The 15,243-nt window shown below is 41.7% G+C and overlaps 1 protein-coding gene across 1 annotated transcript in view; it reads right to left on the reverse strand.

The window, feature by feature from the left end:
• The window catches only part of IGHMBP2 (immunoglobulin mu DNA binding protein 2), a 60,922-nt gene that overhangs the window by 12,022 nt on the left and 33,657 nt on the right, over positions 1-15,243 (reverse strand). The window contains exons 9-12 of the mRNA XM_083571904.1: positions 9,934-10,116; positions 3,153-3,271; positions 363-457; positions 102-225 (exon numbers count right to left, since the gene is read on the reverse strand). Coding sequence (XP_083428030.1) covers positions 102-225; positions 363-457; positions 3,153-3,271; positions 9,934-10,116 — 521 coding nt within the window. The remainder of the gene's footprint in view (positions 1-101; positions 226-362; positions 458-3,152; positions 3,272-9,933; positions 10,117-15,243) is intronic.

Below are 15,243 nucleotides of genomic sequence, written 5' to 3' on the forward strand. Positions count from 1 at the left end.
AGAAGGAGCCAGTTGAAACCACACAATTTTAACAGTTTCCCCGATTCTGGCAAATTAAGTTTCTTTTTGTTCTATATGGTTCCAGGTTATAACCTATGTACCTTTTCTGTTGGACCTTACAAAAGAGAGGACAACAGCCTCCTTCTCTCTTCCTTGGAAGCCATCCACAGATTTAATCTCCAGGTCTGGGTACTTGTGACACAAAAGCTCCCTTAGCATGTCCACCTGAAAAACAAAGACGTTGCTAGGACAACAAACATTATTACTACAATTTATTGCCCACTCTTCATCCTAAAGTCCCAGGGCTTTAAATTTTTTACTTTGAAATGTTGTGCTTCTGAGAGCATGGCAGACACACTCACCTGGAGGTTGTAAGGAGCAATGACGGCAATGTCTCTTGCTTTAACACCGGCTTCCACTAAAGCCTGAACGTGCAAGCTGGCAAGACGCGCTTCGCCTGGAAGGGGAGAAATAAAACTTAGCTGTGAATGAGCGATTTAACCCTAGAACAAGTTGACAGATTCCACTTAAAAAGCATCCAATTCAGACAATGATAGTGAAAGGCTGCTTTTCACTTGCCATTTTAAAAACAAGTCTTTATAGTCAGTAAAGTGCTTTGCCATGGTTTAGTGCTATGTGCGCAAATTAGAAAACACCTAAGCAAACACTTGAGATTGTGTGCTTCCTTTTTCCCACGTGGATACCAGAAACACTTTTGCAGCATTTAGTTTCACTTTCAAAGATTCCTGATTTAGCATTATGTACAAGCCAGAGACTGTGATTTAGAACAAACTGGTTAAACAAGGCAGCTTCAAGCCACGGATCATAAAGTTCTGAAACTGACCATAGTTCAAACATTCACCAAGCTACTTGATGCCCTACATCTCCTCATATGAAAAAATAGATCTCAAATTATCCCTTAATGAAATTTACAAGGGAAACATGCATGGAGTAGTAGTAGTAGTACTGCTATGTTGGTAATAATATTTTTAAATGATTTACAAATACGGCTGTAAGCCTTATGGATTTCTTTAATAGCTGGGCAAATGGTTATGAGTTCCATACAACACGGTCAGATACAAGCAACACATCACAGTTCACATTCTCAAGGGTAGCAAGATCCATGTTGAAAATGCCAAGATAACCCCACCCCAATTCCCAGAAGTGAAATCTGCCTTTGAACTAATCCAGCATAGGTTAGGAAATTCATATATTAGACCATGGCTCTTGCAGCTATTTGCCTTTGGAAGCTGGTGCCTATTTATTTGTGTGCCCATTTCACTATGTTTCTAAATTAGACTTGCTGGTACTGGCAACAAGGGCTGCTTCAAACATTACGCAATTCCTACATAGACAGCACTTCCATTTCTTAGTATGGATAAAGGGTTGTCAATGCTGATTGCCCTTGAGAAGCTGTAGGACTACAACTCCCATCATACCCAACCAAGGGCCAGGCTAGTTGAGGCTGATGGCAATTACAACATGGCAACATTTGGATGACACCACATCAGTTACCCCTGGTGGAGATCATAATGTGCATGCAACATATGCAAAGACGGATACTGCATGTGCTAACAGTGAAACCCTGCATGGAATAGGACTGTGGCAGGGTGCTAACCTACACATGGGTGTAATATTTAATTCCTGCATGAAATAGCCTGTCTAAGAATTAGCCATGCTATGGGCATACAACATGCAAAATATCCCAGAGTTAATGCATGCTTGAGCTTCCCTGCTCCCAAGCCTTTCCCCCCAATTGAGAGACAACCATGCAAGCAACCCTCTCCCTCAAGCATCTCTAGAAGATTCCCACTTTCTAGATGTGACCTCCCTGCTCTCTGGGCTCAAGCCCTGTCCCAGGAGCACACCCCTTTCCCACTCCTAAATGCAGTCTAGAATTCCCAAATGAATACTGCTACTGGAGCTCAGTGAGACTGGAAACCTTCCTATTTATTCAGCAACAGAGACAGAGCTTCACAACAGTTGCTAGGCTGATTTATAACTCCAGAACTCTCTGTGCTCAGAGAACTGGCCTTTCTCTCTGTTAGCAGAATTGCTGTATATGCCACCAACATGGTCAGGCACTCTCTGACCCATTAACTGTGAAGGTCTGTGCCTTGTTCACTGAGAGATCTGACAAAGTGCTATGCGGCAAGGCAATTAGAACTGAAAGCTCTCTCAGCTAAGCTGTACCAACAAACCATATGGGAACCAGGAGAGTCCAGCATTTCAAGCTGACAACATACGACTTTGCCCATCGCTTCAGAGCTTGTTTTGCAATTCAAGAGTGCTATTTAAACCACAGATGTCTGATCCAACAATCATCACAGGCGCCCTTCCTCCTCAGCTCCAGGACTAGCCCTACTTTTAGGCAAAGTGAGATGACTGTCTCAGGCAGTACATGCTGAGGGGTGTGTGTGTGTGTGTGTGTGTGTGTGTGTGTATGAGAGAGAGAGAGAGAGAGAGAGAGCGCGAGCGCAGTGGCAGTCCCCCATCTACTCCTCCTAACCAGTTCCCAGATAGAAGTGAAGGATGCTATCCTGTCACCAGTGTTGAAATAGAATTCAGCTATTGGCCCAGTCAGCCTTTGTATAGGGCAAGGGCACCATCTTGCTTTTTGCCCCAGGGAGTAAGATGTCTTGGTCCAGCCCTGTTAAGCTCTGCAGGCAAGGGGTGACACAACTGGGCTCCTGAGGGGTGCTGTAGAAAGAATGTAGTCGGTCAAGGGAGCTGTGGACTCAAAAAGGTTGAAAACCTCTGCACTTATTGGTACTTTGTAGCAAATGAACAGCCCATGTAAATTGCACTGTTCTACTATTGAAGGAGTTTTGAAAGGTACTGGTGGCTTATACAGGCTATCCATCCTTCTTAGGACCACAACAAGCATGTCTAAACATTGACATCCCAGGATTTTTCCATGGATGTATTCATATTCATTTCCATGTGTGGTTGCCAAGATCCTGATAGCATAACTAAATTCTTCAGTAACTCCCAAGGGCTACCACTTTCAACACCGCTGGCACAAGGCAACATTTTTAATGCAGTGGCAGCTGACATTATAGCACATGCATGGATAATGTGGAGGCGGGGGGGGGGGACGACTGATACCAGGGTGGGAGTGTGGAGAACCATAGCAGGTAAAACAACAATACCTTCATTTCCTTTAGACTGTTCATCTTCCAGCTCAAGCTCAAATAAGCCACAGCCAGCTGTATCAATAAGCAACAACGGAATGCAAGTTTCTTCTGTGGAAGCCACCCCTGGCAGGTCCCTGACAAGTTATTAGAAAGAACAATAAGTTAATGACCCTTAACTAGCATGAGTATAAACAGCAGCACATTTATTCTGTTTTAGAATCCTAACAGAAATTGACCTAGACTATTCCACAGAACCTCCATAGGTCAGGCCACAGAGCAGAAGAATCCTCCATTCTGTGGGACTGCAGGTCCCACTATCGGAACGTTTGTCATCTGAAATGTCAGTTATCGAAACACAAAGAATTATACCCAAACCTGGTAACACAAACAGCTGGTTCAGATATCCGAGCAGCCAGAGTTTACCCACTTCCATACTTGTTTGTGTTTTGCTGGTCAGTGGCAGCCATTTTGGGTGGAAACCATGAAGAAAGGAACGGAGGAAGGGAAAGAGTTCAGACAAATTAGGGGATGGAAGAGACCAGACGGGGGCAGTTTTTCCTTTGTTTGTCTTTTGCTGGTTGGCTGCAGCGATTTGAGATGGAAACCAGAGAGAAATCAAGATTAGACGAATCTTAGATTCCCCATAGGAAATAATGGCAATCATCTGCTTGTTATGTGAACGCTTGCCTAATGAACGATTTCCTGAGAACGCATTGTGTTCAGATAACGGGACCTGCAAATATACATTTGCAGTGGACCCACTTGGGGTCACTTCATATAATTCCATTGGGCCAAATGATGGAGGGAACAAGGCCTCTGCTCAGCCAGGTCACCATACATTTAACCTTTTTTGGTTGTGGAACCCTGCCTGTAGAATGCTCTCCTCAGGGAGCCACACATAATTAGTATTTGATGCCATGTTTGTGGAGAGGGGGATATATAGTGTACTCTTGGCAGGCTTGCATAAAATTTAGACAGATTGTTACACTGAGATCACAACCCTTCTTTACAACTACTGTGTGCACAAACAAGCAATTCCAAAGTGTTTCAGCCATATTTGAGGACTACCTCTGATCATTCACAGTTCACATTCTCCCAGAGCATGGTCTAGAGGCATACAATGCTGCCGCCTTGCTGAAGCGAGCCAGATTTGGGTCTGGTCAGTGCTTGGGTGGGAGACTGCCAGGGAACACCATGTATGCTGCCTTGAGTTCCATAATGGGAAAAGGTGGGATATAAATGTACTAAGTAAATAAAATAACTATAAATAGCCTTACTGGCTATTGTGTACAGCACGTGTGGGGGATCTGTGGTCCTCCAGGTGTTGTTGGCCTATAACAAGGGCTGATGGGAGCCGTAGTTCAACAACATCTGGAGGGCCACAGCTTTCCTACGTCTGGTGTACAGGATCATTTATTCCATGAAGCCAAAAAAGAGGCAAGCCAAGAACTTTGATCATTCTTTCAACCACGTTTTACTTCTAATTCACCCTCAAAATATTTAAATGAGTTATTAGGAGATGTTAATGCAAAATAAGCAACACACACATGTGCTGTGCTTTTTTCTGGGTTTTTTGCCCACTTGTTTTTCAGACATTCAGAAACTGCAACCTGTAACCCTCAAGTATAAAATATTTCAATCAGGCTAGGGCAAATTTTAATAGATGGGTTTAGAAACAATGGTTTGGATCCAGGTAAGGAATTTGAACTTCAATCCCACTGAAATCAATGGGACAAGCTGGTCATGAGTTCAGTTCCATAGGTGGTTGTAATTTCAGTTCCATAGATTTCAATAGGAAGAGAATGCAACTAACAGTGCAATCCTACACATGTCTACTCAGAAGTTCTACTGAATTCAAACAGGACTTGCTTTCCTGTGTGTACAGGTCTACAGCCTTAGCCTGGATCCAGCCCATTGAAAGTCAGCTAATAAATTTGGTCTTTATTTTCTTGTCTCAAGGTTTCAATTCCTTCAGTACATTTGCCATCACATTCAAAAATCATATCTCTGCAAAATCTAGAAACATACAGTATTTTGTTTTTAAAAAGTCATGGATACAAGGTGAAAACAACTGTGCCTTTAAACCTATCTCCTGCTCTCCCTTCAAAATTCTAAACAAAGAATTCTTCAAAACTCCTGTCTGTAATGGCAACACAACTTTCAGTAGCATCAATGAAAATACAGAAAGTAGAAGACAAAAGCACATGTCAATAGTGTCAAAGAGCCAAATTACAGATGCAAGATTCTACAGTGCAGATGCTTGTACATTTTAGCACTTGGAGCCAAAAGGAAGTGCCCTTTGATGTATTACAAGAGACAATGTTCTGCCAGCTGCAATATTAGAAAAAGGCACAAAGCACAATCTTGATAACCTCAAATACAACGTTGGCTTAACATAAGTTTTGTACTTCACAAAGCCGTATTAATAATCTACATTTAAGAATCAAAGTTGTTTACTTGCATTCATAACTGCGGAACATAAATGAAAACTTTTAAGGGTTCCAGTGTAAATTCATGGAGCCAAGATTTGCCGTTGTGGAAAATTAACAATTCAATTTTTTACTTGGGTTGTATCAGCATAAGAACAGAACCCAGAATTATAGTTCAAGGACAATAACTTTGGGTTTCCCCAAATTATTTGCAATTCTGCTTGGAGAAAATGTGCTCCAACAGCCCAATTCTAATCATTTTTCTTGAAAATAGAGTCCACATTCCTCCAATTCAACATGTTTAGGAATGCAACCCAAGCTCCCTTTGAGATGAAAGTCTTCAACATGTGCTCATTATCATTATTATTGAGATGCCAGTGTGGTTTGGAATAGTTTCTAATTTACACAGGTAGAATAAAGGGAATCTATTTTCACAATGTTTTATTTAAATTTCATTTTATCTAGTGCTCAATAAGGAACATCTAGTAACTGATTCTCATTTCTCCCTCGTTTCAGAGCTCCCATCTACTTTTCAAGGTGGTCCATTTTATTTAAATCATCAAAATGTGCTGCAACATTACATGATTACCACGTCAGGCAGTGCATAATTAAATCATGTCCTTATCATATGAAAATGATCATTCTTCCTAAAGTTTGTTTCGGAGAAAGTCAAGAGTCTTCAGTTGCTCAGATTTTCTATTTTTACTTTCCTTGGTCTCCTCTTAGTGCACACCTGCTAAGCAAACTGTCTACTTCAAGGGCACCATTAAGGATACTTCTTTTGTGGTTCAGGATGACAGCAGGTTACTTGCATTTCTCAATAATAGTCTTGATTTGAGTGATTTTGTGAATGCCACTTCTAAAGATAATCTGCTGCATAAGTACAGTATTCCAATGGAGAGAAAAATCACATTTCCTTCTGAGAAAAGCTGGGGGCTGGAAGAACAGGCTTGGAAATCTATAGATAAATGCAAAAGCCTGAAAATAGAGTAATCCCTCCAACTGCTACTTATTTTAGTTTAAACTAGAAGTGCATCAGGACTCTTGTACTTGCCTGGAGGTTATGTTGTCAGTCCTAATCATCCAACCCCCAGTTCCAGACATCTGGAAGATGGCTTTGGCTGCCTGGGAGGAAGGACACTCTGCATGTGCTACAAGATGCTCTTGTTCAGAAGATTACTTTGGAAAGGCCTGGAAAGTCAGTGGAAGAGCATCTGCTTTGCATCTGGAAGGTCCCAAATTCAATTCCTTACATATTTAGATAGAGCTGGGAAAGAATCCTGACCAAAACTCTGGGTCAACAATACCGAGCCAGATGGACCAATGGTCTGACTCTATATAAGTCAGCTTCCTATGTTTCTAGTTTCAAACTAAAATCCTCTGGAAGCCTCTCCGTTGCATTTTTCCTGCAGGCCCCAGGTAACCTATCCTTTGTTCCGTGTTTAAAGTACTAAGCAATTGCTGATTATTTCAGCATAAATATTTCAGCATTCCCCTACTTTTCTTGTGCTGCAATGCCTCAGCTGCAGAACAGCCCACACACATTGGCCGAAAGACAGAGCCATCACAATGCTGAGGCTTTTAATGGTTGCCAATTATAGGCTGCTTTCAGATCCATCTTCTATACTGAAAATGGTTTCGGCCACAGCAAATCATACTGATACATGCACCAGTTTTCTTCTTCTGCAAGTAAATTTAAACAAAGCTTGCAAGGCGTTAACAGAACTGTTATGATGGCAAAGTGGTTTTCATGACATCAGCAGCAAGAACTGAGGGATGGAAGGGAGAACTGAGGGAATACTTGCTAATTTTGGGTCCAAGCACATTCTAAAGACGGGAGTTTGGGTTACTAATCCAGGTGCTGCTGTGAGAAAATTTAAGACTTATGTATTACCATTGACAGAAGCATTTTCTTGGTTTTGCACTCCCTTGGTCTTGGTGTTCAGCATATCCCAAACAACATATTCCTTAAATCTTAAAATAAGATATATGATAAGCATAAAAGCTGTTTGACAAGGAAGTTCTTTCAGTCTTATGTGCTGGAACTAGCAGTGCCTTACAAGGTGTAGCGCCAAATATTCTTCTCAAATTCATTAATAATATGTATATACAATGAAGGCTGAATTCTCAATATGCCTGAAATCCACCAAGATACGAGCCTCTCAAATTACTATGAGCCTTCATATCTCAGCACTCAGAGGAAGCCAGGGAAGAATCAGCAAAACAAGGCCACATGATAATTCGAAATGCTGCGGTGTTGACTGCACTGGTGAATGGCGTGTTGCTCCCTCAGAAATTAGTAGGGGAGAAGCTTTCAGAAAGCTCTCACCCTTGTTGTCAGGAAGAAACCCTCATTACCGCCCTCTGGCCAAGAGCAGAGGCAGATTCTTTTCTTTTAGCCACCAACATATCAAGTACAGATTTCATGCACAAATGTGAATTTGTGACAGCAGCCCAAAGCTGCCCATGTGCCAAATGAATTTTGCATGATTTGCCCTTGGTTAATCATGCAGTCCTGCCTTGCTGTGATTTGATGTCCATTAATCTTTCTTTCACCAATAAAAGGAGTACAACAGAAGAGGTACTTTCCTTATTAGCTTAGCAAGAGTTTCCTTAATGCTATGAATAATTATTCCTTTAAATTCCAGCCATACCTCACATAGGCACATACACATCCCTGACCATTGACTATGCTGGCTGGGGATGATGAGAGATGGAGTTCGGCAACATCTGGAGGTCACCACTTTAGCTAACCTAGGATTATCACCATTTGGTACCCGAGCTTTACAACTTGGTTTGTGTGGGAATCTTAGAACTCTAGAAGACTGGTCTCCCCTTTTCTTAGCCTACAGCATGGGGAAAGGGAGAATATTTCAGGTTAAGAGGTTGCTCTGGAACTCAATGAAGTCAGTGAGAATTTATGCAGCCTTCAATTTGCTGCAGCATTAAACCCTAACTAAAGAGTGTAACATCTTCCTTCATTCAAAACAATAATTCATTTTTTATTGTTGACCATTTCTTTCAGTCCTTAGAAAGTATTTCACTGCAATTGCGATCAATATTGCATACTGAAATTATCTTCTTGGTGATTTAAATCCATAATGTGAGTTTCTTTATATATAAAAAAATCCATATTATCCTGATGTAAGTGTTCCCTGAATACTAACTACTCTATTTTCTTTCTTTCTTTTACACAAAGATAAGGCTCTGTTTGTAGTCCTGCTATGTTTTGCATTTTAGTGGTTGCAAAGATAAAAATTCAAGTACTCCATTCTGAGCACTGCTGACAGCAATTTCCAGTTGCTACCAGTGGATATAACAGATTATGGCCAATATGAGCCCAACTCACAGTGAAGTTTCATATTAGCAGTCTTTTAAAAACTGGATCTTTCAATATACTGCATACGCTTTGGGTTTGTTTGTTTGTTTGTTTCATATAGTTTTATAAGTTTAAAAAATTACGTATTATGTTTGGAACAACTGCCTGGTTCCCATGCCCTGCCATCACCCAGCTTGCACCTAACCCTAACCTCATAACTAAAACAATCAGATATTGTTCCCTGTTTAGCCCTGTCCCTTTTCTCCTCCCCTTGACATGTACTCCGTGAAGTGCTATGCACACTGATGATGCTGCATATAAAGATCATCTAAAAAGACTTATTCATTTGTTGAACAAACAACATCACACCCAACAGTGAAAGATTAGAGTGACATTCCATAGAGGGATATTCCTCATTCCATAGATGAGTGTGCACGACATGCTCCCAATTTTTTAAAGCAATTGGTAATATTATTATGCCTGCACTGGGCTTTGGAATCAAAGGCTAAGACTCAAAGAGACACGGAATAGGTTCCAAGTACCCAAGAGGGCTCTAAACTTGTTTTCCACTACTTCTTAACCCCACCCACCAAAAACAAAATAAAAATACCCAGATAGCAGACTGCCCTTGAATCTTAGTTTCAAAAACCGTTGTGGTACGAGGGCCAGCTATTTCAACCCCAAAGACTTCGGCTGGGTATGTGCAAGCCATTGGGCCCACAGTGACTGCAAAATCAGGCCCACAAGATATAACTGGTTGCTATATAACTTTGCTTTACTTAAATTAAAAAAAAACAGAACTGCACATAAATCTATTCTGCAACCAGTGCAGGGAAAACCAAGATCAATATTTGCTAAATGAAAGACGATAAAAAAACACCCACCCTGGTTTGCTAAAATAGTGGCAAAAAGAAAAAGATAAAAGGATAATTGCAGATAGCAGAAAACCCTGCATATTCTCCATCAATATTAATTGACAATGTCAATCTGCACTGAAAATGTTTAGAGTCAGGAGAAACAGCAAGCAAGCAGGCACAGTGTCACTTACCTCAGTAAATGTTGCGCAACGGAGCAGTGAGCCGAGAGGCGGCCGCCGTACATCTCAGTGGAAGCCCACTGCATGATGGTCTGGTGCATTCGGTACTGCACCGTGAGCATCTTCACAACATGGTCATCATATTTCTGAATCAGCCGTTCCATTAAACTGAGAGAAAGACCCTCTGTGGCAGCCCTGCACCGACAGAAAGAAAGCAATTAGCAAGGTCCTCCAAACAAAGAGAAAGAGCAAATTTATTAAGAAAATTGCAAAGAGAGCCACTGCCACCTTTATCACATGTGTGTGTGTCTCAGATATGTATAGAAAAATGTTATGACGGCTATTATAAATAACGGCTGTATTCCAATAAGTGAATACTCAAAAGCGCAGTGTTTGCTTGCACCTGCAGTTTTTTTGCCTCCACTACTCACAAAAAGCTGCATGTACAGCCGTCTGAATCTCAGCCAATTTGCTCCAAAATGCTCCAGATTCCCACACTTAAGACATGCTAAAGTCCTATTTAGAGATGTGTTAACCTAGGAATAATGGGAGGGACTTCTTCCCCTAGCTCATAATGCCTTATTATAGTCAATGGTACATAAGACCCCAAATATCAGTAGACAGCAGTAAGGCAGGGCACTGCCATGCACCTGACCTGTGGTCTGTCACATTGCTGCTGCTTAGAGGGGATGGGTGAGGTGCAAATCATGGGCTGAGTCAATTCAGACCTCCTGCTGGTGAGTTTGCACCACACGGGTCTTGTGGCTGCCTCCCCCTGCTGGTAAGCAGGAGTGATGTAACTGACTAGAGGTCAAATGAGAGGTGCTGCCCCACCAATACTGCCAAATACTATTCTGGAGTGTAGCCTTATACTGCAAGCACTCTAGACAGAACCTTTGCCACTTTTATCCTGGGCAAATACATCCTGAAGCTCAGCAGATCTGGACTTGGCCAGCATTTAAATGGAAACTGTTCCATGGAGAAAAGACAGGACACAAATGTAAATAAATAGATTAAGTTGGTCAGATAAGACAAGACACCTATTTATTGCTGTATGATCTATTCGACAATAAGAGTTGATGGATTAGCCAGATTTCAAGAGCCCCAATCCAGTAGGTCTACTGGAAAAGCCTGTGAACACCAGAGTTTTCAATTCATTTTTAAACACAGCAGCTCCTCTTCCACTTTCTCCTGCCTAGGTCCCCAAACTGCTTTTAAACGCTCTAGAATTTTAAAAAAGAACAGCTTGTCATTCAGCAACTGAAATGGTATGAAAATGGTGTTGATCCTGTGTGACAAAAATGGATGGGAAAAACCATTGGTGTCTGCATGGATCTGGTACATGCAGCACCTTGGCAACTGCAGCCCCTGGGGTTTCTCCACACCTATATTAGAAAATGCCTTCCTAATCAGGTCCAAGAAATAAGAAGCAAGCCTATAGTCATCTCGCACAGCTAAAAACCCTTTGTTTTAAGTCAGGCAGTAAATGCTCAGTCTAAAGTATCTTTTTTTAATGGACTCTCATAAAATGTTGGAGAGGCAATAAAGCTCACCATGGGCCTCCAATTAAACTCCTGTGTACACTAACACGGCCATTTCCAGTATATTGTGCAACCCACTACAGAGGCCAATAACAGGCTATATGGTGAATAAATAGAGAGATATTTCACCTTTTAATAAAAGGTGGCATTATTTCACCACTAGTTATTGTCAATAACTGCTGATTTTGCAAAGATTAAGCAAGAAACAATTCTTTGATCTCCTCAAATGTCCGATGTCTGCAAGAGCAGAATAAACAATGGCTATGGACCAATGCACCCACATTGTCTGTCTAAGGAAGTTTGTCTGCCTAAGGAATGTCTGTCTAAGGAAGTGTGTCTAGCAAATGAGGCATTTTAAAGTGGTCCACAATGCCCTTGAAATTCAAAGCCAAGATTGTTCTCAACAATTATTTCTAATGTAGATTTTTAAAAAAGCAATTTCCTCAATGAGCTGGTAACAACAACATATCAAGGTTTTATCTAATTATGAAAGATAATCACAGACTGAGAGACAGGGGCAGGAGAGAATCTCCTGGGAAAATAACAAGGTTTCTTGTGTTTTCTCCAAGAGTGGTCCTGAAGGATTATCCTGAAATGGTGCAAAAGTGTGTGGGTGGTGGAAAACAGACAAACAACCTTCAATACAACATTATCACAAACGGATGTAGCAAGGCCAACTGATGAGATCAATTCTCAATTTTCAGCACCACTGAAGCAATGAATATATGCTTTGGAAACAAACGTGTCTCTTGGGTTGCAAGCAGTATTGCAACCAGCAATCAAAGCACTATTTTGACGGCATGAATTGCATACCACAATACTTCCATTGTGTTCTGCATGGTGGCTCTAGACATGGCCAAGTTAAGTCTAGGATGGACAGCTCCATGCAGAGTTCAAAGTGAAGCTAGGTTAGAATGTTGTTTAGGCAATAGATAAACCCGGGCTAAGCATTAAATAAAGCCACAGCTCCATCTGGGTGCTTGTGTGTCCCTCACCACACCTACTCACCCAATGGGTGAAGCTCTTCTGGTTATAGTAGCGTTGTCTGTTGCAGCAGCAATAAGACTCCAGTGACGTGGGGCAGGAAAATGGGTTGTAGCCAACTAAGTTATACTCTGAGTAAGCCCACTGAAATTAATAGACCTAAGTGAGTCATGCCCATTATTTTCAGTGGGTGTACTTTGAGGAGGACTAGCATTGGATACAACACAGTGGTTTTGTTGGAGCTTCTGGACTGGAGTCTTCATAGCTGGAGGGTGTCAGTGCTACTTCCTCAGGCCAGAGAGGTGTTGGCAGAATGGCCTTTTCCTTTGCTAGATTTACTGGAGCAGTAGAGAGCACACAATTCCTTCTGACCCTCTGGTTCTTCCTCCAAGTCCATGGCGCCATCCCTTGAAGACGGGGAGTCAGACTCTGAGGTCATAGCACATTTTTTGCTGGTATGCTCAAGCCATGTTTGTAATGCTGAACTTCCAGGCCAACTTCTGAGCCCCAGAGAAACCCCTCCAAAGCAGTTTCCTCTAGCTTTGGGAGCTTCCAAATTTTGATTAGAGGCACTCAAAATGAACTCCCATGAAAAGAACAGGCTATAAACAGCAATGAGTAACTTGTTTTGTGAAAGGAGGCCTAAAATATTGCCAGTGTCCCAGCAGAGGAAACAGAAAACCACAAAAATACCAGTGCCTCTGCTGCTCTAGCGCCAGCCCCCTTGGAAGTTGAGAGAGCATCAAGAAAGGCCTGGGATGTAAAGTGAGGGGTTGCAGTGGGAGTGGGAAGCTGAGCAGAGGCAGCTTATGAAAGCTTCTCTTTCCCCCCAGCCCACATCTCAGGAGATCTCTGTGGATCCCCTGGGGGTTGCAGTGGGGAAGAAAAGAGAGAATTCACTTTTCGCAAACACCCATGTGCAAGAAGAGCACAGCTCATGCAACCCGGTGACTGGACTGATCAATTACAAACTATACATCTTTAATGATGCCGGCAATGTCAATCAATATAAGAGAAGCAAATGTATAGCTGTGTTTTAAAACATTACGATCAACTTTGTACTGTTTAATAGGTTGAATTAATAAAACTACCAGCATTATCCAACATGTAGGAGGTTATAAAAACCCTCTATACATCCCAAAACCACTACCCAAGAAATACTGAAGACTCTTGGATCTACAGGAAGCATGAAGAAGGCAGAAATAGTGAGTGCAAAGGCACAGGGGGGAATGACAAACAACCCACACCACTTTTAAAACATTTTATAAATTAATTTTTAAGTTTAAAATAAACTTTATGAATAACACATTAAGACAACTAAATAGCCAATATGCAAAATTAGCTGTATACAGGGCATTCTGCATTAAATCTTCCTCCCACTCTGCTCCCAGTCATCCAAAGACCACTTCCCACACGGCATTTGCAAGTTTCATGCAAAAAATACACATTTGCCATTATATCTGAAGTGCAAAGAAATAAACTTTAAACCTACTTCAGATACTATGGGAGATGTATGTTTCCTCTGTGCAGGAAAACTACAATATATGAAGCAGGCCTAAAGCAGATGACAGCATGCTGTAAACCACAGCATTAAGTGACCATAAAACTCAGAGCCATTAAACACAACAAAACCACAACGTTTCCTCAACCAAAAGTTTTCTGCCCACTATCCAGAGTTTCTTGGTTGCCTCTATGAAATAAGAGAAATTAAGATTAGAATGTCAGAGTTTTGATCACCAGCCTGGATAGTTCAGTTGGTTAGAGTGTGGTGCTGATGATGCCAAGGTTGCAGGTTCGATCCTTGTATGGGCCAGCTGCGTGTTCCAGCAGCTGGCCATTGCAGGGGAGTTGGACTAGATGAATCTCAGGATGCCTTCCAGCTCTGCAAGTCAAATGACTCCCCCATATAAAAGTACAGCAGTGAGTAACTTCCCAGCATACAAATAGGGGAGAGAAGAGCGTATGAAAAGCTGGCAGCATGGAAGTGGACATCATGGTGCACATCTTACATGCATTCATCTTCATCCAGTGAAGCCCCTGTTTGTAAGATACATTTGGACTAACTGCCTGGTTAGCTTGGAGATTTCAAGGGTGTCTTATTTCGTGCCGCATTCGAACATCTGATACTTGCTCAACAAGGCCACATATACTCAGCTTTGCACGCTCATAGAAATTGGGTCAGTACAGTTGAAGCACCAATGTAAGGGGTTTATATAAAAAAGTATTAGATCTTGTGCCATCCCACTGATGGTAACAATGAGGTTGCAGAGGCAGATACAATCTGCCAGCCAGCCATGCTGAGGCCCAGGAGGGCAGTTGGCCATGACCTCACTTATATATTCTGTGCTGGAATCCTTGCCTAGGCAATGAGCGATTGTGGAAAGGGAGGGGGTATCTGTCTATGCTGAGTACAGCAGGAAAAGAAATGCATAAGAGACCCTAGAGCTTTCATAAAATCATTAAATACAAGCCTGACTTTTCTTCTTCAAATTGGAGAAGGAATCTGGTGGCCTTATGCTAAAGGAAGAGAGACAGGAATCAATAAAAATCAAGAGCGGGCAGGAAATTGCATGCCACAAAGGAAGAGTTGCGTACCTTTTTGGTGAGGAGGGGAGAAAAGATCACTAGTTTCTGACCTGAAGAGAAATTATTTCTTGATCCTGCATGTTATGATGAGTTATCGTATAAGTTACCTGGTAAGAAGCCCACAAACCACATATTCCCAACCAAGGCAGATTTTATTTGGTCAGAAGTTAACACTATTAATATAGAGCATTCTAGAAGGTGGACAGATTTC

This window comes from Podarcis filfolensis, assembly GCF_964270895.1.
Source record: "Podarcis filfolensis genome assembly, chromosome: 1".
In the NCBI taxonomy this organism is placed as follows: domain Eukaryota; kingdom Metazoa; phylum Chordata; class Lepidosauria; order Squamata; family Lacertidae; genus Podarcis; species Podarcis filfolensis.